The 14,600-nt window shown below is 33.3% G+C and overlaps 1 protein-coding gene across 2 annotated transcripts; it reads left to right on the plus strand.

Moving 5' to 3' along the window:
• The first annotated feature begins 1,797 nt into the window (after window positions 1-1,797).
• On the plus strand, window positions 1,798-12,595 carry LOC127704150 (tubulin polymerization-promoting protein family member 3-like). Of its 2 annotated transcripts, none has more exons than XM_052208039.1 (4): window positions 1,798-1,964; window positions 5,938-6,145; window positions 10,363-10,519; window positions 12,289-12,595. In XM_052208039.1, exons 2-4 carry the CDS (start codon window positions 5,943-5,945, stop codon window positions 12,466-12,468), a joined length of 540 nt encoding a protein of 179 aa, XP_052063999.1. In that variant the 5' UTR covers window positions 1,798-1,964; window positions 5,938-5,942; the 3' UTR covers window positions 12,469-12,595. The 2 variants fall into 2 exon arrangements, with proteins under 2 accessions (XP_052063999.1, XP_052064000.1); XM_052208040.1 differs by having other exon boundaries at window positions 1,814-1,969.
• Window positions 12,596-14,600: the final 2,005 nt, after the last annotated feature.

Consider the following 14,600-nt stretch of genomic DNA (forward strand, 5'->3'; position numbering starts at 1 on the left):
GCGTCTTCGTGATCGTCATTATGCAGGATAAACTAGAAATAAGCAGTGCTGATTATCAATTATAAGAATTTGATTTGCCGAATATTTCGTGCAATAAACATCATATTTTTTCAACCGATTGCTCAACATGGGAAGGAAGTGTCGAAGGGCCTAAACGCACGAATCTAATATGGTCTATAGTCTAACTATAGTATTTGCTAGCCAGAAAAGTGTCAGCATGGCGGACAAGGAATGAAATATGACTTAAAGAAAGACTTATAACCCAAAAGACATGTTATTTTCAAAAATGTTTATCTATCCGCTTATATATCAGAACATTCAATTGCCTTTTAGCCTTTTTACAAATATTGGATAAATGGCAATTAAAATTTCAAATTCAATTGTGACACTCTATTTTCACATGAAATAGAAATACGAATAAAATTAAATACCACCTCTTATCATGTACAATGTATTTTGAACCACCTGGAAATGGCATGAATTCTATAGGATTATCCTGAATATAGAATGTCTCGTTTTTAGAAAACAAAATGCGAAAAAAAATGTAAAATCAAAAATACCGAACTCCAAGGTAAATTCAAGAAAGGGGGGTCCATTAAAACTGACAAAACCAAACGCTCGACTATATCAGCCAACAGAATTGCTGGAAAGCAGCTGTCATATTCCTGACATGGCACAAGCATTTACCAACGAAAGTGATGGGTTATACCTGCTTTCATGGTGTTTGTTGACTTATTTCAATAACTTTCAAAGAAGTTATATGCAATAGAAATTTTACTCCAGAGAGATTAATGGAGGTGGTGCGTTTCTTGTGTTGTTGAGTATAATTATTATCAATCACATAATCACGAATACAAGTACATGCATAGATGATCTGGATGGGGGTCTTTCATTTCTTTATTCTTTATTTTTTAAGCCGTTTGTCTATATTCTGTGTAATAGTATAAAGTTCGATTCTTTTTTTTTTTGAGTTTCTTTAGTTGTTGAGTATAATAATGATCAATACCTTAAACATGAATACAAGGATAATAGATAGAATCAAAATCAAAAGTTCATCTGATCAATAGATTATTCTCCTAGACTGAGACTTTTTCCCTGAAGAGAAGTTCTATTATGTTCGGTATCATGATATGAAATATATATATCTCTCTAGGTACGATATTGTTGCAAGGCTAATTATTTAATGGGAAGTATAAATATTTTACCGGTCTTGTAAGCAACAGGCTATTCAAATTAATATTTACAGTCATTGGCTTAAGTAATGGGATTTTAATTAACGACCTATTTAATCATTCAAAAGATTGACTGAAATCGATTATTGTAATTCATTACGATATGGTCCATGAACAAGTAAACATTTAAATACCTGTCAAATGACATTCAATTTAAATAATTCGTAGCGTGTTTCTCTTTTTAAAAGTACTTATTAATCTAACTTGAGATATTGCATTTGAAATTGCAGTATTTATAAAACTTTAAGAATTGTAGCCTGAATCGATGCGTAAGGTACATCATCAAACGTAACTAGCAATAAAGGGAATTATTGATCCAATATTGTAAATAATCAGGTGAAACTTGTTTACATGTTGCTATAGTAAATTCATTGTATATCATTATGGATGGTCGGCTAACTCTCTTATCAATTTCCATTTACGTATATATCCAGTTTGAACTTGACGTATCTTCAGTTTTCTTGCATGATACTAAGTGCAACTAACTTTTAACCAATAAGATTTAAATCTTCACCTTTTACGTACAGATCCGCATATATTTTCTAAAGTTAAAACATTTCTTGAACAAGTTTACTCATGCGCTTCTACGGGTGGTTAGATGTTTAACATAATATATTTAGAAATTTTTAATCTATAACGTTTCCTGAAGTATTGTTGTGTCACGTGTCTGTCAAGTAAACGGTAACGAGAATTGTTTACACTTTAAGTTTTCCAATAGACAAAGCAGTAACGGTAAGGTATTACATTTTTACTGATACATTTTATTATTGATTGCTTAGTTGCTTGTATAGTTTTATTGACATAAATTGTATTCCTGTCGTACACTGAAATCCGATAAAAAAAAAACCCGTATATTTCTAAATTAAGCATTTCTTAGCAAAATTCAATTTCACATGTTATTTTTTTCATGGTACATGCATACAAAAAGTACTAGTTATGCTTGAAGGAATGCAGAGGTTCAGATGCGGATGTAAAGTACCGAGAAGCCTCGCCCGTCGAAAGATACGCTAACCTCTCCTTTTTTCATTATCTAAAGATTACAGGAAATTGTTACATTTGAAAATGTTTATGCTTTTTAAAGATCTTCATCCTTCCAGTTGTTACACCCTTCCGCCATCGTTTATTTTCAATCATTTTATTTGTTTACATTGGATACGTAAAACATCTAGCACATGGAAACTATTTTGTATTTCATCAATGAATAAAGAAAACATATAGAACGAATTGGTTCAGATAACGATATTATGATTAATTCAGTCGCAGAAATCCATCGTATTGCCCTATTGGCGAGTTTCTATATGACACTTCTATTCGTTTGAAGTATTTTGTATGCATATATTCATTAACTGACTGCATAAATTTTACATGGGAAGTCGTAAACATTATCAATATAATCTATTGATCGATACGTGCAGAGTAAAATTTGTCATGCATAGTGAGGATGAAAACATATTAAACAGTTAGGTAAAATATATAGCCAGTCAGGAGTGACGTAATTCAGAAAGCAGAGAATTTTAACTGCTAATAAGAAGTGGGTGTTTGGTCAGAAACAGAAATTTTGTCTTACAACAGGTCACCTCAGATGACCGCTCCAATAGTTGAAAAAAAAAACAAATGCAATGGCTTTCTTATCCGACTGGACGTTGCTCTGTATATATATTTTACAAAAAAGACCGCTCCTCCAATCAGCATTTGTCTTCTTGTTGGTATGGAGAAGTTACCAAATTTTTTTGGTCTAGGCACATACTCGGATCCAACCATTTTGAAAGGGGGTAAAAGGGGGGGAGGGGCTTGAACACCGTGAAACGTTCACATAATTATTATAAAAAAAAACGTAAAAAGGGGGGTTCCAACCCCTGGAACACCCCCTGGATCCGCCAATGAGTCATCCGCGACGCAGGTATAAAGCAGGAATAAGGAATACAAATGTAGTAAAAATATTTCAGAACCAACTATATAACAACTATATAACAACTATATAACAATAAATGGAGGAGAAGATACCAAGGGCTTAATGACAAACCAAAGGTTGTAGAAAAACAGACTATCTCTATGCATTGAAGAAGGAAAAATAATGTCCTTTATACAAAAACACTATATAGAAAAGTTAAGATTGATGAATACGACCCCCTCCCCAAAAAAAACAAAAAAAACCAAAACAAATAAAAATAAAAACAGGCCCCCGGAACTCGTTTAGTGTAAAAAGGGGGGTGGGGGAAATCGAAACTACGATTAGTCTTGCTTCTACAATTTAAACATTTAGTCTTCCAATCTCATTTTAATCCTGGTGTAAACCTTCTATCCAACTAGAAGTAAGGACAATTAGTCACCCGGCAACAAATGAATAAACGTGAAGGGAATAGGAGACAGGTCGCCCCCGTCCACAACGAAAAAAGTGAAACAAGTTATTACACATTCACAATCCTCGTTGCATTCTTTTATGTATACTTTAACAATCACTTTCTAAAAAATACAAAGTCAGTATTCTTTTTTACAATAAATTTAGTATAATGATCGTTTCAAACATTGGATTTAATGAAAAGGTTTGGACCAGTTTAGAAAGTTCACAGTATGTTTATTGATTTTAAAATACAATTTATTATCCGTCTATGGTTGTCTGTCAAATTTAAATGAATTTAATATTTATAATGCGTCTTTGTGTTATTTAATGTTACATAGATATTTGATAGACAATAACAAGATTGGAGGATTTATATAATGTTTATTGTTAATTTTATGTAGGGTGGAAGTTTTATTGAACAGATGCAGTGAAGTTAAATATTGACAATTTATATGATTAAACACATTGAAAAGATAGTAAACGCCCGAACGAAATGATTAATGTATTCAAATTACTTTACCCACGAACTATAAACTTTGGGATCAAGGCCGTGACAAATCGATAATTGTTCTAAGTGTATAAACAAACCGTTTTCATGTAACCTTATATCTTTAAATACAACTTTGACAAAATATAGTCGACACACTGCGTTTAAAAATACCAAAGGTTTATTATATAAATAAGATCCACTTAAATAGACTTTACTCTTCGTGATTAGTAAAACTAGCCGAGAACAGCTATATATACTGGTGTTACATTCAGGAGGAAAAAAGGGGGGAATGAAAACTTATTTTTGGTAGGAAAATACCTTTAGCTACAGACGAAAGCCTGTATCCAACCAAAGTCAAAGGAGTATGATACCTCGATCCGCTCAGACCTGTTATTCCCCATCAACACAGTGGCTTCTCTGCACTGTTTGGCAAAATTGCCGGAGAAACCGCGTTAAATGACAAGATTGTATTCCAAGGCATACTGTAAGAGAACGATTTCATGAGTTTTAATGATAAGGTGTCCAATAAAATTCATATGCTTATCTCCACATAGTGGTAAAATGTCAGTGTTTTTACAGCCGATTGCATTGAGTTTGTAGGCAACGGTAATATCTTTGGTTAGCTTGCTTGCTAGCTGAACCGTGAAGTCATTATTAGGTTAGGTAAACTACCTTCCTTTAAGAGTAGACTAGTCCAACAGATAACCGATCTATCTGTCTGTAGGACTAGGCTACTCCGAAAGGAGGGTAGTATACCTTACCTAATAATTACTTCACGGTTCAGCTAGCAAGCTAACTAAAGATATTATCTTTGCCTACACACTCAATGCAATCGGCTGTAATATGAGTTTTCATATATGTACTTATTGGAAAACAATATTATTAAACTGATAGAAAGCATTTCATTTAGTAACGATTTTCTGAGGTTCTGAAATTAAAGTACAATACATGCAGTTCTGGAAAGACTAATCCAAAAGTCGTTAGAAAGATATATGGAAGCTAGCTCAATATGGTGGTAAAATTTTCAATTAATAAAAAACAATATGCGACTACTTTATTATCCCATAATACAAGAGATTACATTTCTAAGACAGGCATATACAAATTATTCCATGCATCGAGGTTTGTGGAACTAAATATTTATGAATATTTAAAAACTAAGGAACTTGAAAATGATAGGTAGAAGTAAGTTTTTAATTTTAAAATGTTAGATGTATTTAGCCTTTTATGAAAAACGATCTTGAATATTACTCTTTCACGGGTCTTAAATAAATAAGACAATTTTAAATGAAATAAATGACAATATACAATGCATCTTTTTTTTTTAGTTTTAAAATATTTCTTCAATTTAGCAGTTTAAATAAAATTTAACTTCATTATAAGATTGGACAATTAATGTTTCCGGGAATCAGTTCAACTATTTCGTTTAATAAATGAGTTAAAATGAGACCGTAACTATTAGCACCATTTTTATCGATCTAAACTTAATGGATAAATTGTATAAATCACAAAAATTTAAATTCTAAACGTCAGTCAATTAAAACTTACCCATTAAAACACGTAAAGAAAATGAAGATGTCCGTTTATTGTCAAGGTTACGGGTAGTATCTTTTGTGTTCATTTTTGTTTCATTTTCTCTATCAATTTGCTGCGCTCAATCCCAGTTTTCGTGACAAAACATATTCTGACAGGAACATCATATTGAAATCTGTGAAATGCTCGGAAAGGGAGGTTGTAATTTGTCGCTTTTTGCCGAGCAGAAAACAACGTCATAGAGTTTCCATGTCACAACCCAGTTGCGTTAGCTAATGCGCATAAACATACGGCTGTTTGGTCTTTTTTGAAAAAAACAACATATTTTTTTTTCTTTTCAGACAAAATGGCAGAAGGTGGAGATATTAACGATGTTATCGCCTCTTTTAAAAAATTCAACTTAGTTGGATTGGCAAAAGGCAAAGATCCAAACAAAATGACCAACCAAGCATGGGGTAAAATGGTCCAGGATTGTATTGGAAAAGATACTACAACTAAACAGAGAATGGATTCCAGTGTATGGCCATACGTCAGTGATAAAGCAACTAAGTACGTACGAAAGAGAGTCCAGGGGCTACAATAAGGCAGTTAATCAATAGACGTATTTACACTTGTATGCAAATTTGTCCGCCATTACGTAAAATCACACAGGTTCCCGTAAACTTTGACATCATAATTCAAAACATTTGACGTCACAATTAAAAAGTGATTGTTGCCTGACGTCAAAAGGTGATTCGGAGTAGATCTAAGGTCATTCGGAGGCAAAATATAGCTAAGTACCAAAAGTGTAAATACGTTTATGATATTACATGTTTCATGTGACTGATACATTAAAAATACACGGCCTTTGATAACATTGTCTCTGATACCGCGTCAAACATTCCCCAAACATAACTGCTTTTTCATTTTCAGTCTTAACGTTTTCTGTGCCACGGGCCGATTTTAGGCCGATTTGTAAATACTACATTGACTGCCACGGGCCGATTTTCGGCCGATGTTTTTTTCCTTACGTCGAACAATAGGCTTCAGTGACGTTGCCTCTTTTGTGTACTATGGGAGTGGCTACACAGACGAAGAACTGTGCCGTAACAAAACGTAACGTTATGCATGCAAAGTGCTTTCAAATTTTCATTTTAGTTGCGTCGGCCATACTTTTATAGAGTATATGTATAAATTATTTCAATTTGTTTTCATTTTGTGGACTTTCTGCTGATTTTTCTGTTTTGTTTAATATAAAAAAAAATCATATTAAAGAAATGGAGAAGTTTCACTCATTAATGATAGCAGTCAAGATGTTAAATTACTGAAACCAATTTTGTTGCACTGTATTTGCACGTTTCATCAAATAATGAATCTTCAGTAGTGGTCCCGATCCGAATTACGGAATTATCAAACAAACAAGTTTCAGTGCCAGGGAATATTTCGCAATTTTCCTTTTACTGCCAAGCTTGTTTTTTTTCTAAAGTACACACGAATATTTGCCGTCAGTGACGATAACAATAACGTCGCGTCATAAGATTTTGCATATATTATCTATCGTGGCTTGCAACAGGGAAATAAAAGAACGCTCTGTTCAAAACCAGAAATAAACAGGAAAAGACAGGAATATGAATAAAATCATACCCCCCTTTTACTTCAAGGGGGGTATGATTTTTCGCGAACATTTTTTTTTAGTATTTGACGCTATCAATCAAATTATTTATTTTTTCCAAATTCCACACTGTAAGGTATGGGGAATATATGGATTCAGAATATTTTTTTTGTCATCTGCTTGACCACAATATTTTTTTCATCAAATTGAGGATCAAAATTTTTTTTTAGGAAAAAACATACCCCCCCCCCCTCTCCTTTTTGAATGGTCGTTCCCTAAATATGATTGTACTAGTCTGTATCGTTAATTATGATGCGATATATTAAACATGTTAAACTGAAACGATAAAAAGTCAATTTCCTTAAAAAGTGAAGAAATAACAAAGGAAAATGCAAAAATTCCTCCTTCGAACTAAATGTGACAACAACGGCGCATATGATCATATCCGTTGAGTTTCAATCAAAATAATGAAAATGGTTGGTGTACCTGTACGGTTTAAATTTGATACGTGGTTTATATGTGCGGTGTTTTTTAAATTTTTATTCTGAAAAAAAAAAGTTTGTACGTTGAGCTTGTTTTTCTTTAAGAAAAATAACATGTGCATGCAGGTGTAATAAAATACTATTACAGTAAACGTAAAAAACTAAAATGGTAATTTATTTTATGATTTTTATCTCTTATTTCAACTTTTGTATGTACAAGTTACGATCATATTGATAATGCCGAACGGTTTAATTTAAAGAGATATTTAAAAAAGTAAAGAAATACAGAAAGAAACATATCAATTTCTACGTTACAAACAATCTCACCAATGTTTGCATAATAAAAGTATGTTCATTTCTGGATGTCTACACATTGAAGTTGAAACAGCCCTAGTATATTCAACCACTTATTAATAAACTCATCATTGAATAACATGTACCAGGCGTTTTCTGTGTCATTTGGTCTCTTTTGGAGAGTTGTCTCATTGGCAATCATACCACATCTTCTTATTTTTAAATTAAAACTTTTGTACGTCAGACGCGCGTTTCGTTTACAAAAGACTCATCTGTGACGCTCGAACTAAAAAAACAAAAAAAGGCAAAATAAAGTACGAAGTTGAAGAGCATTGAGGACATTTAATTCCGAAAGGTTTTGTCATCTACAGCAGTTGCTAAATGAGCAATTATGAAAACTCTGCTCTGTATGACAAACTGATTTTCAGATGTATGTTACAACACCATGTCTATTTCACAACGAAAATTGTTGTAAAACAGCAGCAAAGCATGTTAAAAACTTTAAAAAAATGTCTATCAAGTCAAAAATGTATTACGTGACGAAGCTTCCATGTTTACCGACTAAAGTTGAATCAGAACAGTGTTGTACTCACATTTGTGGATCCAGGGGATTTTCTTTAAATCATGTAAAAATATAAGAAAATTTGATAAGAATCCTCATTTTCAAGATGGAGCCCCCTTTTACTCCCCTTTCAGAAAATTTCTTGTTCCGCGCCCGACTCCATACGAATATTCTTCATACCAATAATTGTTCAGCCAACCTCCTATTTACGCTTAACGGGGAGTATCTCATCCTTTTGGTCCCTTCGAGACCTTAAAGATTGTTCATTTAAGTGTCCCTTTCTTGAATTCCTATATTTTTGAATTCTTGCCAAGGTAGTTTAAATCTATTCACATGCCATTAACACATACAATACATTTTATACTGAAAAACCACCGCTTCAAAATTACAAATCCTTTAAACGTTTATGTATATATCCAAAATTGTATTTTATTGATAAATTGTATAGCCAGACCTTTGAAAATATATACAAGATGGCACGATGATCAAAGGCGTTACTATGTATACATCTATTTGGTCTGCACTGTACATAAAAAAAGTGGTCCATAAAGGTCTTAGATGCATAAAAAGCACTATAGTCGATTTGTTTTGAATACAGTATCTTCATGTTGAAGTTTAATCTTAAAATCTTTGTTTGTTAAAACGGTAAAAAAAACTTAGGTAATATTCTTTACAAAGCACAAAAATGTCGGCCTTCACCTTTAAAGCTAACCAAACCTTTAAACAGACTTATTCAGAAGGGATTTAGTTACGAAACTGTTGTCAGGTCATTAAAGATGGCATTTTTTGGTATTAATATTGAGTCACTCATAGGGTCTTTGCATCGGAAATAAACACATTTATTCTAAAACCAGTTGTTGGCATGATACGGGTTATGTTCTTCTCATATATTTTATGATGGTATGATACTAAACCCCTAACGGGAGGGATTGTGCTTGATTTTCATATGATGACATAATCTTTCAATCAGTTTAATTGAGGTCTGCAGCCGGCATATCAGCAACTGCTAGTAGTCCTTTGTTAATTTATGTATTATTGTCATTTTGCTTAGTTTCTTTTGTTACCTATTCTGACATCGGACTCGGACTTCTTTTAAACTGAGTTTTACTGTGCGTATTGCTGTGTATGTTTTTTTCTACATTAGCTAGATGTATAGGGGGAGGGTTGAGATCTCACTAAACATGTTTAACCCCGCCGCATTTTTGCGCCTGTCCCAAGTCAGGAGCCTCTGGCCTTTGTTAGTCTTGTGTGTTTTTTAATTTTAGTTCATTTATATGTTTTGGAGTTTAGTATGACATCCATTTTCACTGAACTAGTACACATTTTTGTTTAGGGGCCACCTGAATTCCGCCTCCGGGTGGGGGGTTTTCTCGCTGTGTTGAAGACCCATTGGTGGCCTTCAGCTGTTTTCTGCTCTTTGGTCGGGCTGTTGTCTCTTTGACACATTCCCCATTTCCATTCTCAATTTTATTAGATATTTTTGACTTATTTTATCCGCGCTAGGCTTAAAGTAAACAATGCATACTCATTGCATACAGAAAATTTGATTAATAATTGACTGAAGATATTTTATAATAATTCTGCATGGTCACGAAACACATTTTGTATGATGTCGCAAGCGGCTCTTTATTAAGATAAATGCTAATCCGCTAAACTTTTATCGTTTGAACTCATAATAGGAACCGCTTTTCATATGATAAAACACAATGATGCACATGTTTTAGTCAAAAGAAAAACGCAGTCAAAATAAATTATGGTCCTGCTGTAAATATACATATGTAAAACCAGTAGCTAATCTATCTTTAGCCTCGTTATTTAAGTCATATAACTTTTACAGAACACTTGATCTAACCAATGCAGCTAAATGTAATGAAGCTTTGGACAGGGCTGCTAAAGTTTATAAGGAAATCAAAAAGAGCAAAGACAGCGAGGAGGATATCCGAAAACAACTTGCAGCGAAAATTTGTAGCAGTAACCCGGATGTGAAAAAAGTGGTATGTACATGTTTCATTATGTCAGGTTTTGGCGTATTTTTAAAAAATATTATTATTTTATTTTATATGTTGTCCCCAAACGAAATCACCTTCGCATATTATATCTTTTAAACCCATGTACATTTTAGCTATTGCTTAGCAACAATTTGACTAAAATACAGAAAAGTTTGCTTATAAAGACCTGACAGCCCTCTGTTTTACTTTCTGCTCTTGTAATCATTTCATTAGCTAATTGAATATCAGCCTTCACATTTGTTTAAGTGTGTATCATTACTATAAAACCGGAGAACCCCGAAACGTCTTTAAAACAGAAAGTAGAACGGAGCAGTGTCAGATCCTTGTAAGGGAAGAGTAGACACGGGGTCTATATTTTGATTATACAGGCTTAGACGGTCAGTCGTAAAAGGAAAAAACACTGTTGGTTCTCTACACGAAATGACGGTATTTAAAAATAATAAAATCTGTTTTGGCACTGAAGGTTGTTTACAAGTCTCTTTCATTTAAATATTTTCATCGTTTTCTGAAATTACTTACATAATTTTTTCTTTAAAGGTACGAAAGAAAATGGTGATCATTTTTAAAAAGTTTGATATTTTCATAAAATTATGTGAAATTTGCTGGACTATAATAAAGAATTCCAAGAAAAAGACAGTATTTTAATACTGCAACAAGTTTTAAATAGTCCCTTTCACGCTTAATTAGTATGTTGTTAAGAACAACTGTGCAAAGAGAAAAAATGTCACTATTGCCACTGGAAATTTAAACGGAAAATCAACATTATATACTTTTAAGTGATATTCAATGTTAATAAGTGACTGTTTAACAACCAGTGGCAAATATTACATTCACAATACGGACAATAACATGTTGATGTCATTGGAATATGTACTTCAGAGAACTTTACAAGAACGACACCATAAGTCTGATTTTAACGTATTAGCAAATCAGGTAAGACATATGAGGGTCTGGATTAGGGGGGAGGGGAGTCCTCAATTCTGTATTTTTTTTAGGACATTTTTTGTTTACCCATTATTTTCTTTTCGTTATATTTTATTAACATATTAATCTTTATTTGATGGGCCCATTTTTTTCTATTCTTGATTTTTGAGCCAATTAGTTTCTATTTGGAAACCCCATCCAGACCCTTATATAACCTTAAGCTGACACATTGTTCCAACTCCGAACCGACTGCAAATACCAGTTTAAAATCTGTTTTCAACCAACCGTCAGTTATTACATTCACCACGCCCCGCACACGAGGCACGGTCGCTTCCACAATACAACTATTGAAAAAGAAATGTCGAAATGCACATATAGTGCATCAAATTAACTCGAGTATCTTGACATTTTGTATAAAATACCAAAAGGTTTCAAAATATAAATAAGGAGATGTGGTATGATTGTCAATGAGACAAGTATGAACCAGAGATATATGGCACTGAACGACCCTCAACAAATAGCAAAACACATACCTTACGATAAGCTGTAAATTTGCCCGGCGTGACAAAATGTGAAACAATTAAAAATGATGATCTTTTGGTAGCCTGATCCTTAAATATTTGTAGACTAAGTTTGCACATTATTAAGCGTGCAGGGCAAAAATAATCTTTGTGAGCATTTATTTTTTCTCCAACGTTAAATGCTCTCTCATTTCTAATCTGTGGTTTAGTGCAAAGATGATAACACATGAGTATTATGTTACTTGATTGATTGATTGATATCTTGGTGATTAACGCCTCTTTCAATCTTTTGTCTTGTGGTTATTTCAGGCACAATCTTCTACAGGGGGTGTCGGCAGGATGACTGACACCTCGGGTTATACGGGTGCTCATAAAGAACGATTTGACGAATCTGGAAAAGGAAAGGGTGCAGCAGGACGAGAAGACAAAAGTGAAAATACAGGTTATACCGGCCAATATAAAGGATCTGGTAGTTACGGAAAGAAATAATTGCGAACACTAAAGGAGAAATGTGTGATTTGTTATATTTATATTTATATGCAATACGTAGAACCATTGCAATATTTTTCTGACTGTAGACATATTTTGACTGTTCAATAAAATATATGTAAGTGTTTATACTTTAAGCTTATTATATGCAAACCAATACTCATACCTTGACTTAAAAATTACCCCAAAGATAAGTTTATAAGTGTATGATGCCTTTATAGATAAGATAATGCACTGTAGGGCTTATGTTGATGTGTAAATTCCCTGTATAATGATGTGTTATATAAGAGCAATATTATACATGTAAGTGTGATATGGGAGACGCGGTATAGGTGTTATAAAGAAATGTAGTTCCGGCCCGGATTGATTTAACACAAAGCACAGATGCTGAAAAGTATTTTCTGTCAACGGTTAGATAATGCTAAATTATTTCTTCCCTCAGAATATATTTTTGAACGAGGTTCGAGTTGTATATCATTAGTCATCAAATTGTCGAATTTTTGCATCATTCTATACCTTTGACAAATTAAAGTAATTCCATTGCTGTATTACCATTAAACCTATTTCAGTAAGTAAATAGTTTCAACTAGTAAATCTGCAAAGGAGAAATTTTGAAACATATTTGATGTCACTGTATAGTTTTGCCAAGATATGCTTTTGAGAATATATTAAAGGGGAAAACGTATTCTATTTTCGAACATCTGGAATCATCCAAACCTACAGTTATGAGAAAAAAGAGACGTTTGAGCTAGACTCAAGCTAGCAGCCACTCGTTTTCCGTACACAACTAAAAGCGATGCCTGTTTTAAATGAAGGTATTTTGTTAGTTTGTTTATATAAAGATCTGATAAATGAGGCGTCGAATGTTTCCAGCGATGTATTGTCGATCACCTGTCGGTAAACATTTATTTTGTGTATGGATATGTACCATGTTATCATAATAAATTAAGGTGAGCAAATCCCTATTCAACCCTGCTGGAACGTGGCGAGAACAAGAACATGCTGGATATTTGTTCGTGTGTTTATTCACCCTGTATGTCTATTTGTCTATTCGTACTGTTTTGCATTTTATTCGTACTGTCTGGCATTCTATTCGTACTGTCTGGCATTCTATTCGAACTGTCTGTTGTTATATTCGAACTTTCTGGTATTCTATTTGCACTGTCTGGTATTCCAATTGTTCTGTCGTGTATTCTATTCGTACTGTTTGGTATTCTATTCGTAAAAGAGGGACGAAAGATACAAGAGGGACCGTCTTGCATTCTATTCGAACTTTCTGATGTTATATTCGAACTGTCTGGTATTCATTTCGTACCGCCCTTCCGTCTTTTCATTCTGCCGTCCTACCGTCTTTCATTCTATTCGTCTTTCCGTCCGCCCTATTTTCGTTGCAAAGCTTGAGCGGGGGCATTCGTGTGTCCTCAGATACATTCTTCTTTTATTTTGTAAAATATTGTAGGAACAGTTATCGTTCTTACAGCCTCAAAAAGGAATTATTCTAGCTTATAAGAATAATAGTTCCCCGAAATATCCCAAATTTTCACAAGCACACTTAAAGACTATATAAATATTTATATTGATGAAAGAAGATGCTGGGTATATGCCTATGAGACCGTAATCCGACAACCCGAAAAATGAAATAATGAAATTTAGATGTCAACATACAATCTTCAACAATAGACAAGTGTCTTTTTCATTCGTAAAGTTAAAAATTGTCAATGGTTTATAAAAAAAGGATGATAAATTTAGGGGGTGGCCATTTGATTTTAAGGAGGGTCTGGGGGGAGTCTTTAATTTTCTGAACCATAAAATATATTAAAAATTATTTATCCAGTTCTTGTCATACTTAATACTTTTATGTAGGTGCATAGGTATGTCTGTTCTCAGAATAAATTGTATTGAAATAAGAGTGCACACGCTGAAATGTCTCGCCTTCTTTACTGACCATTGATTTTATATTGATAGTCCTAAATATAAAGCTTTACTAAAAGGATCACATAAACTTAACATGATCCAAGAAAATGAGGTCAAGGTCAGATAAACCAAACGGGAAATACATGTACACCTTACAATAATTCAATACATCAAATATAGTTGACCTATTGCTTATAGTTTCTAAAAAACAGACTTAA

Source organism: Mytilus californianus, unplaced genomic scaffold (genome assembly GCF_021869535.1).
Source record: "Mytilus californianus isolate M0D057914Y unplaced genomic scaffold, xbMytCali1.0.p SCAF_6, whole genome shotgun sequence".
Taxonomy (NCBI): domain Eukaryota; kingdom Metazoa; phylum Mollusca; class Bivalvia; order Mytilida; family Mytilidae; genus Mytilus; species Mytilus californianus.